This window comes from Bos indicus, chromosome 25 (genome assembly GCF_029378745.1).
Source record: "Bos indicus isolate NIAB-ARS_2022 breed Sahiwal x Tharparkar chromosome 25, NIAB-ARS_B.indTharparkar_mat_pri_1.0, whole genome shotgun sequence".
NCBI classification, from domain to species: domain Eukaryota; kingdom Metazoa; phylum Chordata; class Mammalia; order Artiodactyla; family Bovidae; genus Bos; species Bos indicus.
In genome coordinates, this window is record NC_091784.1 from 2043833 (window position 1) to 2059225 (window position 15393).

Below are 15393 nucleotides of genomic sequence, written 5' to 3' on the forward strand. Positions count from 1 at the left end.
TCACAGCCTCCCCAGCACGCGCTATTGTAGACTTCATCATGATGGCCGTCAACCAGGCGTCTCTGCCCTGAACACGCTTGCACATGCTGCAGAGGAGCCCACCTCCCTGTCTGAAGCCCGCAGGCCGCGCCCTCACCACTGCAAGCGCTGCTTCGCCTGCGTGGTGTTTCCAGTGGATGACCCCGCAGCTCATCCCCGCTCTGCGGTGACACCAGCATCGCGGCCTCCAGGGTCTGCCTGCTTGCCTGGATGGCGACAGGGCCCACACACAGTCATTCATCTCCAGCAGAAGGGCTTTCAGGTCGCGTACAGATTCTGCCTACACGAACATAAACAGTGTTTCCATTTGAATCCATTGCTGGTGTGCTCTTTTACCACCTCCCCTCCCCACCCCGAGGGACAAGGGCAGCAGCCTGGCTCCCGAGCCACCCTGCAGGGCAGAGGGACCTGCCATCAGCCCTAGAGCGTCTGCTCCCTGCTGCTGCCACCTCCAGGCACTGTCTCCTCAGTCTTCACCCATCTGGGGTGCAAATGGCCCCTTCTAGATGCCCTCAAAAGGGCTTCCTGGGGACTTGGTGGGGGACCAGCTTTCAAATGCTCGCCTTCCATCTCTTAGTCTATAACCCGCCCCCTTCGTGCTTGTGGTCTGTCTCTCAGGCTGAGGTTCCCGGCCTGTTTCCAGCAGCACGTGGCAGCACGCGGCCTGGGTTTGGCACCCCCCGCTCCCCATCACTCCCCCTCCTCACCTGGTCCTCAACCTGAAAGCACCTCAAACCCCCATTCTCCAGCATAAATCCCATCCAGACAATGGGAAGCAGCTCAAAACTTGGCTCCTGTCAAACACTCCCGGTGAGACCAGAGGCACGCGACCCATCTTCCTCTCCATCCTTGAGGACGGAGCCCTGCATCAGCCACTAAATCCACAGGTGGAGACTCATCCCAGCAGAAAGCCTCACGCCTGGCCCTGCCATCGGTGCGGCTTCACAGCAGGACCGATGTCAGGCGGGTCCACCCACCAACGGCTCCCTAGTCCCTCTGGAGGGATGTCACAGGACGATATGTTCTCCTGACTCCAGAAGAGCCTCGGCAGAGAAAGCTCCTGAACCCACAGTGGGAAGCCTCTCCACACCTATGTCACCAGCTCTTGTCCCCTCCCTGCCAGGATTCCCTCCCCTTCCACAGGGAGCCTCCCCTAAATCTTCATCTCAGGGCAGAACCGAAGCCAAAACAGCAGGCGGCACCCCCAGGGGCAGGCTGGGCAGGTGGAGGGGATCCTGACCATGTCTAACAGTCTGAGGAGTCACAGCTCATTTGAAAAATCAGTAGTTGTATCAGATGATCCCACAACAACAGCAGATGCAAGTTGACAGGCAAGTCATCTTTCAGAGTGGTGAAGAAGACAATTTAGAAGCAAGCGAACAGCCATTTGAGGAAGAGGGCAACACAAGCATATTCTCAGAAACACCACATCCCAGACCTTTGAATCGATTACAGTAAAGCTCAATAAAAGGCAAATGTCCCAAAAGATACACTCAGCAAAGGAAATCAAATCTCATCATCAAAGACCATCATCATTCTTATCTTTTTAAAAGAGATGCCGTCAAAGAGAACGATGAGATAGGCAGCCACAGTGACCCAGAATTAACAGTCTAGATGCTGTCCAGATGGCCGATTCAGGGCACGTGAGACAGGAGATGAACGGCCGATCAACGTCTTCTCTTATCGGGGTTGTGCACACATGTCTGTTCTAGAAGAAAAAGGGGAGAAGGTAGAGAAATGCTGCTGCTGCTGCTGCTAAGTCGCCTCAGTCGTGTCTGAATCTGGGCTACCCCATAGACGGCAGCCCACCAGGCTCCGCCGTCCCTGGGATTCTCCAGGCAAGAACACTGCAGTGGGTTGCCATTTCCTTCTCCAATGCATGAAAGTGAAAAGTGAAAGTGAAGTCACTCAGTCGTGTCCGACTCTTAGCGACCCCATGGACTGCAGCCTACCAGGCTCCTCTGTCCCTGGGATTTTCCAGGCAAGAATACTGGAGTGGGGTGCTATTTCCTTCTCTGAGAAATGCTGGGACAATGCAAATTAGTAAGTTAAGGAGGTAGAAGCCAGTCTGAGGACGTCAGTGATTATATGACATCAAGGCGATGACAGTGAGCTCACCAGTTTACACACCAGCACGGAAGGAGGGCATCGGAAATACCCCGGACACAGGCCACTCACGAGAGTGTGGGATGGAAAAGACGCTACAGGCAAAAGCCGGCCAAAGGGGAGCGTGGGCCACAGACAGAACCTCGGGGACATGCTGGATGGCATCAAAACCAGAAACCTACGCTCCCCAAAAAACACTCCCGAGAAAATGGGGTGAGGAGTCCCAGGGAGAAAGTAATTGCAAAGCATGAAGTACTTGTATCCAGAACAGATAAAGAATTCCCCAGACACCATCCTGAGAAACAAAAACGTGTTGAGTCCTGCCCGAAGGCCACAGGTTCAAGGCTTTGTCCCAAGGTCACGTCCCAAGGCCATAGAAGTGGAGCCCAGAGCCAAGGTCCCCTCCGAAGCTGACTGAGCCCCTTTGTAACCATTGCCAAAAGACACCCCCCCAGCCCAGTCACCACCAGCAAATTTCCTCACCCCAAATTAGGCAAAGATGCCCACCCCAATAGTCAACCTACAGTGCCCTAAAATAAAAAGTGTTAGTCACTCATCTGTGTCTGACTCTTTGTGACCCCATGGATTGCAGCCTGCCAGGCTCCTCTGTCCATGGGATTCTCCAGGCAAGAACACTGGAGTGGGTTGCCATGTCCTTCTCCAGGGGATCTTCCCGACCCAGGGATCGAACCCGGGTCTCCTTCATTGCAGGCAGATTCTTTACCACCTGAACTTAACCAATTACCTAATGCCAATCTTCCAGCAGGAATTTTCTCTGTCTTGAGGCTGTAAAAGATGGCTACTAACCCATGAAAACTGTCGACTCTCCCTGGCCTGTGAGGAGGTTGACCCAAGGTGCTCGCAGCACCTGCATTATCTCTGCTTTTTATTCTTAATGAGTTCCCTCCCTACTGCAGTACTCTGTGTCTGGAAATTGTCTTCCAACCTGCGGTCGTACTGCCCCAACAAAGCCCAAGTAGAGAAAGCGTTTACAAGAGAAGCTAGCAGGGTGCCAAGGAAGCACATGAAAACGCACAGCAGACTGAGTCATTAGCAAAATGCAGGTTAAAATAAGCGCTAACCTGTTAAAATGGCATTTCAAGGCCAATGACAAAGTCAAGGGCTACAGAGCAAAACGCAGGCTTTCCGAGAAGAGAAATGGACACACATTCCCACGCAAACCAGTGTGAAAGATTAGCCTGATACACACTCACCAGAGACCTGGAACAGCACCAATATCCTGAGCAGGTAAATTCAGGTTGAAAAAAAAAAAAAGGAAATTAAGTTCAAATAAAAATAAACAGGTAGGTGACTTCCGTGGTAGTCCAGTGGTTGAGACTCCAAGGTGCCAAAGCAGGGGCGCAGGTTCAATCCCTGGTCGAGGGACTAAGACTCCATATGCGGTGCAGCCAATACATTAATTAAACAACATAGAAACAAACAGCGGTGCGTTCACGCAGTGGAGAGTGTTGGACGACAGACGCAACCTGGAAGCCAGAGGCTGCGGCTGAGAGCTGGGCGGGGAGGGGGCGGCAGGAAAGGGCACACAGAGAGTATTGGAGGTGTCGGGATGGCCAAGGGTGGCCCGGCCAAGCCATCCCCCTGAGGACCACAGCCCAGGACGACTGTATCAGAGGGGGTACAGCTCCCGGCCTTGGGAAGCCAGTGTCACGGTCCTTTTCCCTCTGGGAACCACCTGCTCCCAATGGTGGTGGTCTCCACCCACTGTCCAGCCTCGTCTGAGGCTGCCCACCATGGTGTTAGGCCCTCCACAGTCTCGTAGGGTCTTTCCCTGGGGTTTCAAGGTGCCCACGGGAGCCCTCCGAGCTGGGGAGGGCCTCACTCTGCCCACTAGGGGAGCCATGCGCCCACTTCATAGAGGGGGCCGCTCCCTACCCCACGTGTCCCGCCCCGTCTCAGCCCTGACCCCTTGGAACACCCTGAGCCTCAGGCCTCGAGTCCCCAGGACACATGCTGGGTGCTTCCTGCCCCCAGGACCCAGGCCTGGACACAGATGTGTAGGGGGGCGCCCTAGTGTCTCCAGGGGGACCTCGCCGGGGCTGGGGGCCCACCCGCTGCCAGACCCCAGACTTGTACATGCTACGGAAAGGGGCAGGATCCATGTGTCCCCGGGCACCTCCAGGTCCCACGTGGGAGTGATTTTCCAGGCTGAGTATCAGCTTCAGGGAGAGAAAGGGGGACAGGCAGAAGGGCTCATGGGCCAGTCCCTGGGGAACCCTCCACAGGTACTGGCAGCTCTGATCTCACCTGCGTCCCTGAAATGCACAGGGTGGGATCAGGGCCACCCCTTCACTTACTGGGTTAAAGCCCCTCCTAAGATCTTCATGACCAACATAATTACAGTGGTGTGATCACTGACCTAGAGCCAGACATCCTGGAATATGAAGTCAAGTGGGACTTAGAAAGCATCACTACAAACAAAGCTAGTGGAGGTGATGGAATTCCAGTTGAGCTCTTTCAAATCCTGAAAGATGATGCTGTGAAAGTGCTGCACTCAATATGCCAGCACATTTGGAAAACTCAGCAGTGGCCACAGGACTGGAAAAGGTCAGTTTTCATTCCAATCCCAAAGAAAGGCAATGCCAAAGAATGCTCAAACTACCGCACAATTGCACTCATCTCACACGCTAGTAAAGTAATGCGCAAAACTCTCCAAGCCAGGCTTCAGCAATACGTCAACCGTGAACTTCCAGATGTTCAAGCTGGTTTTAGAAAAGGCAGAGGAACCAGAGATCAAATTGCCAACATCCACTGGATCATGGAAAAAGCAAGAGAGTTCCAGAAAAACATCTATTTCTGCTTTATTGACTATGCCAAAGCCTTTGACTGTGTGGATCACAATAAATTGTGGAAAATTCTGAAAGAGATGGGAATACCAGACCAACTGACCTGCCTCTTGAGAAACCTATATGCAGGTCAGGAAGCAACAGTTAGAACTGGACATGGAACAACAGACTGGTTCCAAATCGGAAAAGGAGTACATCAAGGCTGTATATTGTCACCCTGCTTATTTAACTTATATGCAGAGTACATCATGAGAAACGCTGGGCTGGAAGAAGCACAAGCTGGAATCAAGATTGCCGGAAGAAATATCAATAACCTCAGATATACAGATGACACCACCCTTATGGGAGAAAGTGAAGAGGAATTTAAAAGCCTCTTGATGAAAGTGAAAGAGAAGAGTGAAAAAGTCGGCTTAAAGCTCAACATTCAGAAAATGAAGATCATGGCATCTGGTCCCATCACTTCATGGCAAATAGATGGGGAAACAGTGGAAACAGTGCAGACTTTATTTTTTGGGGCTCCAAAATCACTGCAGATGGTGACTGCAGTCATGAAATTAAAAGACGCTTACTCCTTGGAAGGAAAGTTATGACCAACCTAGATAGCATATTGAAAAGCAGAGACATTACTTTGTCAACAAAGGTCCATCTAGTCAAGGCTATGGTTTTTCCAGTGGTCATGTATGGATGTGAGAGTTGGACTGTGAAGAAAGCTGAGCGCCGAAGAATTGATGCTTTTGAACTGTGGTGTTGGAGAAGACTCTTGAGAGTCCCTTGGACTGCAAGGAGATCCAACCAGTCCATTCTGAAGATCAGCCCTGGGATTTCTTTGGAAGGAATGATGCTAAAGCTGAAACTCCAGTACTTTGGCCACCTCATGCAAAGAGTTGACTCATTGGAAAAGACTCTGACGCTGGGAGGGATTAGGGACAGGAGGAGAAGGGGACGACAGAGGGTGAGATGGCTGGATGGCATCACCTACTCAATGGACGTGAGTCTGGGTGAACTCCGGGAGTTGGTAATGGACAGGGAGGCCTGGCGTGCTGCAATTCATGGGGTCGCAAAGAGTCGGACACGACTGAGCGACTGAACTGAACTGAACATGCTCCAGAGACCCCTCCTGGGGGTGAGAGTCCTGAACCAACGTCACGGGAGGCGTGGGGCTGGGCAAGCGGGATGTGATCAGAACAAAGTCACTGCCCTGCACTCACTGGAAAGGGACACACCCAGGGGCAAGGTTAACCCTCCCCCGCAAGCTCCCAGAAAGCTTTCCCAGAAATGTCCCCACCCCCAGACCATGGCAACCCAGCCTAGCGCCAGAGTCCAGGGACCCCTTCAGGGTCCCCCGCACGGCTCCCTCCAGCAAGCACAACGCCACGATCCCAAACCACAGTCGGGGGCTGGCTTTTCTGAGTTTAATGGGAGACAGAGGGTGAGCAGCAGGCCAGGGGCCACCACACTGCCGGGAGACAACAGCGCACGGGGCTTCTCGCTGTCTCTCCCTCCCAGGGCGAGGGGAAGGGGGATTGGGAGGGCAAGGCTGGCCCTGGGAAAGAAGCGGGGTGTTGGCCAGAAGGGGTGGCAGTCTTCTCATCGTGCAGACCCCACCCCCACCCCATCTAGTGTCCGGGGGACAGGACGTACTGGTGGATCCAGGACACGTAGCTGGTCACCCGGGTGTACACCCCAGGGAGGTCGCGATGGCCACAGATGTCTCCCCAGCTGACAATGCCCACCTGGACCCAGGTGTCATTCCAGCTGCACACCAGGGGGCCCCCGGAGTCACCCTGCGGGAGAGGCGGCCCTCAGAGCCCTGCAGTGCCCCCTCGTGGGCGAGGAGGGGCGGGAGGATGGAGCGGGCCTGGGTCCCACCTGGCAGGAGTCCCGGCCCTCGCTGCCCGCACACAACATGTCGTCCTTGAAGATCTGACGGGCGGCGTCTGCAGAGGAGTTCTGATAGTGCCGGTTACAGACCTCATTCCCCACGACGGGCACCTCCACCTCCTGCAGGTGGTGGGGTGGGCGCAGCGGCCCTGTCGGGGGTCGGGGGCCAGGTGAGGGCAGGCACTCACTCTGCTCCACGCTGGGGCGTCAGCAGTGGGCTCCAGGTCCCCACTGCCAACCCTAACCCTGGGTCCAGACCCAGCACCCTGGGGCCCTGGGGCTCAGCTTCCCCACGGCCACTAAATCCACCCAGCACCAGGACGCAGGGCTCTATAAGCCTAAGGACAGGATGACCCAGGACGGCATTCTTTCGGGAGTTCTTTTTCCCTGGAGAAGGCATGTAGCAAGCCCTTGTCCTGACAAGGTGCTCTGAGCCACATGGGTTCAAGTTTGCACCTTCTGACATCTGAGACCACGGCAGACCCCAGCTTCTCTTTTTCTGTTTGTTTATTTTAATTATTTTTTATTGAAGAATCGTTAATTTACAATGTTGTATCAGTTTCAGGTGTACAGCAAAGTGGTTCGGTTACACCTGTATGTAGATAGTTGTGGAGAGGCACTGGCACCCCACGCCAGCACTCTTGCCTGGGAAATCCCATGGGCGGAGGAGCCTGGTGGGCTGCAGTCCATGGGGTCGCACAGAGTTGGACACGACTGAGCGACTTCACTTTCACTTTTCCTTTCATGCATTGGAGAAGGCAATGGCAACCCACTCCAGTGCTCTTGCCTGGAGAATCCCAGGGACGGGGGAGCCTGGTGGGCTGCCGTCTATGGGGTCGCACAGAGTCTGACACGACTGAAGCGACTTAGCAGCAGCAGTGAGTTTTATCCCTCCCCAGCCTTTTCTCTCCTGGCAACCATGTTTGTTTTCTATATCTGTGACGATTCCTGTCTTGTAAATCATTTGTACAATTTTTTCGTATTCCACATATAAGCAATATCACAAGATATTTGTCTTTTTCTGTCCTGACTTCACTCAGTATGACAATCTCTAGGTCCGTCCGTGTGGTTGCACATGACATTATTTCATTCTTTTTTATGGCTGAGTAATATTCCATGGTGTACCTGTACCACATCTTCTTTATCCACTCATGTGTTGATGCACATCTAGACTGTCTCTATGTCTTGGCTACTGTGAACAGTGCTGCAGTGAATATCAGGGCACAGGTATCTTTTTGAATTTTGGCTTCTTCAGGTACATGCCCAGGAGCAGGCCCTAGCTTCTCGATCCCAGGTTTGCTTCTATGCAGGAGGACAGTCAAGGCCCACCCCAGCGGTCATGGTGAGGACCCATGAGAACCATGGGTGTAATTGCTGGGACCTGGCAGAGAATAAAGGCCCTGAGTCCCCAGTATCCCACACACATGCCCATCTGAGACCTAGGTCTCAAATACATTCAGCTCAAAGGGGAATCCCCTTCAAAAGATCAAACATAGAATTAAAGGATGACCTGGAAATTCCATACCTGATCTAGACCCAGAAGAATTGAAAATAGATGCTCTAATAGGTGCTGGCAGCCTCAGGCTCATAGCAGCTTGACTCACAGGAGCCAAAAACTGGCAAACACTCAGGCATCCATCAACTGGTGCAGATACACAGAATGTGGTTCATCCACGCAGTGGAATATTCAGTTTAGTTCAGTTCAGTCATTCAGTCGTGTCCGACTCTTCGCAACCCCATGAATCACAGCACGCCAGGCCTCCCTGTCCATCACCAACTCCTGGAGTTCACCCAGATTCACGTCCATCGAGTCAGTGATGCCATCCAGCCATCTCATCCTCTGTCATCCCCTTCTCCTCCTGCCCCCAATCCCTCCCAGCATCAGAGTCTTTTCTAATGAGTCAACTCTTCTCATGAGGTGGCCAAAGTATTGGAATTTCAGCTTCAGCATCATTCCTTCCAAAGAAATCCCAGGGCTGATCTCCTTCAGAATGGACTGGTTGGATCTCCTTGCAGTCCAAGGGACTCTCAAGAGTCTTCTCCAACACCACAGTTCAAAAGCATCAATTCTTCGGCGCTCAGCTTTCTTCACAGTCCAACTCTCACATCCATACATGACCACAGGAAAAACCATAGCCTCGACTAGACGGACCTTTGTTGGCAAAGTAATGTCTCTGCTTTTCAATATGCTATCTAGGTTGGTCATAACTTTCCTTCCAAGGAGTAAGCGTCTTTTAATTTCATGACTGCAGTCACCATCTGCAGTGATTTTGGAGCCCCAGAAAATAAAGTCTGCACTGTTTCCACTGTTTCCCCATCTATTTGCCATGAAGTGATGGGACCGGATGCCATGATCTTCATTTTCTGAATGTTGAGCTTTAAGCCAACTTTTTCACTCTCCTTTTTCACTTTCATCAAGAGGCTTTTTAGTTCCTCTTCACTTTCTGCCATAAGGGTGGTGTCATCTGCATATCTGAGGTTATTGATATTTCTTCCGGCAATCTTGATTCCAGCTTGTGCTTCTTCCAGCCCAGCGTTTCTCATGATGTACTCTGCATATAAGTTAAATAAACAGCGTGACAATATACAGCCTTGACGAACTCTCCTTTTCCTATTTGGAACCAGTCTGTTGTTCCATGTCCAGTTCTAACTGTTGCTTCCTGACCTGCATACAAATTTCTCAAGAGGCAGATCAGGTGGTCTGGTATTCCCATCTCTTTCAGAATTTTCCACAGTTTATTGTGATCCACACAGTCAAAGGCTTTGGCATAGTCAATAAAGCAGAAATAGATGTTTTTCTGGAACTCTCTTGCTTTTTCCATGATCCAGTGGATGTTGGCAATTTGATCTCTGGTTCCTCTGCCTTTTCTAAAACCAGCTTGAACATCTGGAAGTTCACGGTTGACGTATTGCTGAAGCCTGGCTTGGAGAATTTTGAGTATTACTGTACTAGCGTGTGAGATGAGTGCAATTGTGCGGTAGTTTGAGCTTAGCCGTAAAAAAGGAACGAAGTGCTGAGACTCACTACAATGTGGATGAGCCTTAAAAACATGCTCAATGAGATGAGCCAGACACAAAAGACCATACATTGTATGATTCCATTTACAGGAAGCTTCCAGAACAGGCAAATCCCCAGAGACAGAGAGCTGGTGGTGGCACCAGAGGCTGGGGGAGGGGAGCCAGTGCTTGAGGGGGATGGCGCTTCTGTGTGGGGGGACGTTCTGATGGCCAATGGCGGTGATGGTTGTACAATCATGTGAATGTACTTCATGTACAGTTAAAAGTGGTTAAGATGGCAAAACTTTGTTAGATGTGCTGTGCTTAGTCGCTCAGTTGTTTCCGACTCTTTGTGACCCTATGGACTGTAGCCCACCAGGCTCCTCTGTCTGTGGGATTTCCCAGGCAAGAATACTGGAGTGGGTTGCCATTCCCTCCTCCAGGGGGATCTTCCCAAGCCCGGGACCGAACCCAGGTCTCCCACATTGCAGGAGGATTCTTTACTGACTGAGCCACCCAGGAAGCCCAAGAATACTGGAGTGGGTTGCCGTTCCCTTCTCCAGGGGATCTTACCAACCCAGGAATCAAACTCGAGTCTCCTGCACTGCAGGTGGATTCTTTACCAGCTGAGCTACCAGGGAAGCCCTTGTTAGGTATATTTCACCCCACTAAACAAGGAGAGGATTCCCCCACATCACAGAGAATAAAGGGTTTCTGTGCATGCCCACTGGGTCTCCCAGAACCTTACCTCCGAGTCTGACGTCACCCCAGCCGGTCACCCAGCACATCTTCTTTTCGGGGACCCTCAGTGAGGCAGGTGGGAGGGAGACCACCTGGACGTGAGGGGAGAGGGTCACAGGGGCCTCCAGTCTCAGCAGGGCGATGTCCGCACCCCCTTTGGCAGACAGGAGGTGGTTGTAATCAGGGTGTGGGATGATCTCAGTCACCTTCATCAGCCGGTCTGGGTCATAGAGCCTCAGCTGCCCGACTTGCACCCTGAAGGCAGAAGCCTGCCGGCTTTCCCTGAGGGAGAGGGGTCGGAAGCCACTCAGAGGCCTGGGCTGGGGCAGGGCCAGGCTCGTCTTGCAGCAGGAACAGGGCTGGCTGCTGGCAGAGCCATGGCTTTCTGTGTGGCCCAGCACCTGGCCCCCAGCCCACACCCACACCCCCCTGTGCCCCCCACCCCCGCTCCCCTCCCCAGCCAAGGGGGCATCGAGCAGAGTGACCCACCGTCCAGTGCAGTGGGCCGCGGTGAGCACCCACTGCAGGTGAACGAGGAAGCCCCCGCACACGTGCTCCCACTGCTCACGCTCCTTGCTGTGCCTTCTGAGGCTGGCCTGCCATGGCCACCGGCCGGGAGGGGCATCGTGCACCCCCACTGTGCCATGCTGCTCCCTCCCCAGGTTGGGATCTGGGAAGCCGAGAAAGGGCGCCATCAGGGACCCCTGCCCGGCTGCACACACTCAGTCCCTCCCGGGGGTCGACTGACCAGTCCCCTCTGCACTGGTACAGGGGCATCTGGGTGGCCGGGGCAGGGGACAGGGACAGGGACTCAGGACTCACCGAGGGACATAGGCACGAAGCCCCCCGGGCCCGGAAGGGTCAGGAAGAGCAGCCACAGCATCTGCGGGGGAGGGCAGGGCCCCTGATGAGGCACCCAGGGCCAGGACCCCGGGGGGAGGGTAGACAAGCAGGCTGAGTGGGGGGCTTCCTCACGGGGGTGCACCTCTCACTCCCCTCCAGCCCCTCTGAGCCCCTTTACCCCCAAGGTGGGCGTCCAGGGAGCTGTGAAGCACCTCCTTTCTCGGGCCCCATGGGGACTGAGCTTGGTGAGTCAATCAACAGTCATTGAGGAGCTCCTGCCCCTATCCAGATAATCACGATGGTGTGATCACTGACCTAGAGCCAGACATCCTGGAATGTGAAGTCAAGTGGGCCTTAGAAAGCATCACTACGAACAAAGCTAGTGGAGGTGATGGAATTCCAGTTGAGCTATTCCAAATCCTGAAAGATGATGCTGTGAAAGTGCTGCACTCAATATGCCAGCACATTTGGAAAACTCAGCAGTGGCCACAGGACTGGAAAAGGTCAGTTTTCATTCCAATCCCAAAGAAAGGCAATGCCAAAGAATGCTCAAACTACCGCACAATTGCACTCATCTCACACGCTAGTAAAATAATGTGCAAAACTCTCCAAGCCAGGCTTCAGCAATACGTCAACCGTGAACTTCCAGATGTTCAAGCTGGTTTAAGAAAAGGCAGAGGAACCAGAGATCAAATTGCCAACATCCACTGGATCATGGAAAAAGCAAGAGAGTTCCAGAAAAACATCTATTTCTGCTTTATTGACTATGCCAAAGCCTTTGACTGTGTGGATCACAATAAACTGTGGAAAATTCTGAAAGAGATGGGAATACCAGACCACCTGACCTGCCTCTTGAGAAACCTATATGCAGGTCAGGAAGCAACAGTTAGAACTGGACATGGAACAACAGACTGGTTCCAAATTGGAAAAGGAGTACATCAAGGCTGTATATTGTCACCCTGCTTATTTAACTTATATGCAGAGTACATCATGAGAAACGCTGGACTGGAAGAAGCATAAGCTGGAATCAAGATTGCTGGGAGAAATATCAATAACCTCAGATATGCAGATGACACCACCCTTATGGCAGAAAGTGAAGAGGAACTAAAAAGCCTCTTGATGAAAGTGAAAAAGGAGAGTGAAAAAGTTGGCTTAAAGCTCAACATTCAGAAAACGAAGATCATGGCATCTGGTCCCATCACTTCATGGGAAATAGATGGGGAAACAGTGGAAACTGTGTCAGACTTTAGTTTTTGGGGCTCCAAAATCACTGCAGATGGTGACTGCAGTCATGAAATTAAAAGATGCTTACTCCTTGGAAGGAAAGTTATGACCAACCTAGATAGCATATTGAAAAGCAGAGACATTACTTTGCCAACAAAGGTCCGTCTAGTCGAGGCTATGGTTTTTCCTGTGGTCATGTATGGATGTGAGAGTTGGACTGTGAAGAAAGCTGAGCGCCGAAGAATTGATGCTTTTGAACTGTGGTGTTGGAGAAGACTCTTGAGAGTCCCTTGGACTGCAAGGAGATCCAACCAGTCCATTCTGAAGGAGATCAGCCCTGGGATTTCTTTGGAAGGAATGATGCTGAAGCTGAAATTCCAATACTTTGGCCACCTCATGCGAAGAGTTGACTCATTAGAAAAGACTCTGATGCTGGGAGGGATTGGGGGCAGGAGGAGAAGGGGATGACAGAGGATGAGATGGCTGGATGGCATCACTGACTCGATGGACGTGAGTCTGGGTGAACTCCGGGAGTTGGTGATAGACAAGGAGGCCTGGCGTGCTGCGATTCATGGGGTCGCAGAGAGTCAGACACGACTGAGCGACTGAACTGCCCCTATTCACACTTTGCTGTGGATGCACTCTTTCCTGTCCGACTCTGTGAGACCCCAGGGACTGCAGCCCGCCAGGCTCCTCTGCCCATGGGATTCTCCATGCAAGAATACTGGAGTGGGTTGCCATGTCCTCCTCCAGGGGATCTTCCCGACCTCGGGATTGAACCCGTGTCTCTTTTGTCTCCTGCACTGGCAGGCGGGATCTTTACCACTAGTGCCACCTGGGAAGCCCGACATCCAAAACCTCACCTGCCAACCCACAACCAGGCCGGAGGAAACAGGCCCAGAAGAACGTGAAGAGGATGCAGGCTTGCTGGATGAAGTCCTGGAACACTGGCCCAGGCTGGCAGGATGAGGGGCAGCATTCGCCAGTGACCGGGCCGCTTGAGCCGCGGGGCAGCCCCTGAGGCCACTGAGCTCGGCGGGGCAGCTGGAGCACACCACCATCTGCCTGGCGCACAGCTGGCCGCCACCCTCACCACCACCAGCGGAGGGACATGGCACCCTGTCTGCTCTGAGGCTGGGGTTCTCAGAAGCTGTTGCTGAGACAGTGTGACCCACTGGGCCGTGGAAGGCAGGTGGATGGAGCCAGGCTGGGTGGAGGGTGATGCAGGGCTGACCACCGCCCGCAAGGAGGCCCAGGGCATGCACAGCCCTCGTGGGGAAAAAATGCCAGCCCTTACACCACCCTAGATTAGCCAGGGGGCCGACGGGAGTGAGGCAGCCACAAAGGAGCTGCCAGCCCCCCGGACACTGGTCAGCAAGTGCTCCCCAGAAGGGGGACATGGCAGCCCACCCTGTCCAGCACCGTCCACTGTGTGTGAGGATGGCAGCTGCAGGACAGGGGAGAGCGGGGCTCAGGGTCCAGCCCACAGCCACTGCGGCCATGCCGGGGGCCAGAAGGGCCCCCCACTGTCCACTAGACCCCCTTTGGCGATGACCCGCAGATTCACCCCATCCCTGAGGTGTCTGAGCTCCGTCTGGCCACGTGGACGTCTGGGCCGGGGCTGTAGTCCCAGGCCGTCACAACTGAGGTGAGCCAGGGGCGTGCTCTGCATGTGCCCTGCCCTCCATTGTGACACAACAGCCCTCCTCCCGGTGGTCAGTCACTGTCCTACCAACAGGATGCCCCTCGTTCTTGACCAGGGGCCTCTGGACACAAAGCCCAGCACGGCCAGGCATCAACTGCGACTTTGCTTTCAACACCCTTATGACACTGGGACCCTTTGAGGGGCCATGACCCTTGACCCTGCACAGTGCAGACTTGTGGGCTCCGGGAGCACCAGTCCCCACTGAGCATAACAGTGAGCAAGCCCTGCTCCCCTTGCGCCCTCTCGCACCCCGCGTGGCCCCCGCACTCCCCTGGGGAAACCCTGCTCCCCCCGTGGCACCCTGCTTCCCTCCGGGGGCCCTGCTTCCCCATGACCCCACTCCCCTCGTGAGCCCTGCTCCCTCCCACCCCCATGGGCCCTGACTCCCTCCATGGCCCCTGCACCCTGATTCCACAGTTGGAGACACAGCTCCAGAGAAGGCCTGCAATTCTGCCTGGGATTCATCCTGGAGGACAGCCTGACCCATGACGTGTCACTGCCCAGCTGGGCCACCGGCCAGTGGCTCCCAGGTGTGCCCAGCTGGCGCCTGGCCGTGGGCCTCTCTCTCGACTCCTAAGATGCCACGGGACGGGATTCAGACACCCAAGCTCCCAGATAGTGGTGCCAGCCAAGTTCCTGCAAAACCCCAGGTGGACATGCCTCCATCACCACAGGAACAAACCTCTGGTCCTTCCAGGAGCAGAAGCACCGACGTGGGGCTCTGTCCACAGGGCCAGTTGCTCCCTGGCAGAACTGTGCCATCGGAGTGGGCACTGGTGTCCTTTGCTGGGAGGTTAAAGCAGCCCTGTTGAGAATGCCCCCGGCCGTGACCACTTTTCCACCAGCCGCCTGGCCGGCTGGGCAGCAACCAGTGCGCTTCACTCCCAACAGGAAGAAGCCGCCGCCCACTGCTACTTTGAAGGCATTGTTGCCCACCCCCCAGCTTGGGACCCCTAAGTATTCGACTGATACCACCCTGTCCCTCCAGATCAGACTGGAGCTAGGTGGTCCCTCAATCCAGTGGTGGGTGTCCTTGTAAGAAGAGGTGAG

General features: G+C 54.0%; 1 protein-coding gene across 4 annotated transcripts; it reads right to left on the minus strand.

Annotated features, from left to right (window-relative positions):
- Positions 1–759: 759 nt before the first annotated feature.
- LOC109578052 (putative serine protease 29) lies at positions 760–14591 on the minus strand. Of its 4 annotated transcripts, none has more exons than XM_070779396.1 (6): positions 13502–14591; positions 11394–11454; positions 11061–11241; positions 10778–10853; positions 10579–10663; positions 760–1747 (listed from the first exon to the last, which is right to left on the minus strand). In XM_070779396.1, exons 1-6 carry the CDS (start codon positions 14138–14140, stop codon positions 1707–1709), a joined length of 1083 nt encoding a protein of 360 aa, XP_070635497.1. In that variant the 5' UTR covers positions 14141–14591; the 3' UTR covers positions 760–1706. The 4 variants fall into 4 exon arrangements, with proteins under 4 accessions (XP_070635497.1, XP_070635496.1, XP_070635495.1 ...); XM_070779394.1 differs by lacking the exon at positions 760–1747 and adding an exon at positions 6304–6982; XM_070779395.1 differs by having other exon boundaries at positions 10579–10853.
- Positions 14592–15393: the final 802 nt, after the last annotated feature.

Coding starts and splice junctions, on each gene's coding strand:
- LOC109578052 (XM_070779393.1), bottom strand. CDS start 14,140: ATGGCCGCAGTGGCTGTGGGCTGGACCCTGAGCCCCGCTCTCCCCTGT. Junction 11,242..11,393: donor CTTCGTGCCTATGTCCCTCG/GTGAGTCCTGAG, acceptor TCGGCTTCCCAG/ATCCCAACCTGGGGAGGGAG. Junction 10,854..11,060: donor GCGGCCCACTGCACTGGACG/GTGGGTCACTCT, acceptor CCTCTCCCTCAG/GGAAAGCCGGCAGGCTTCTG.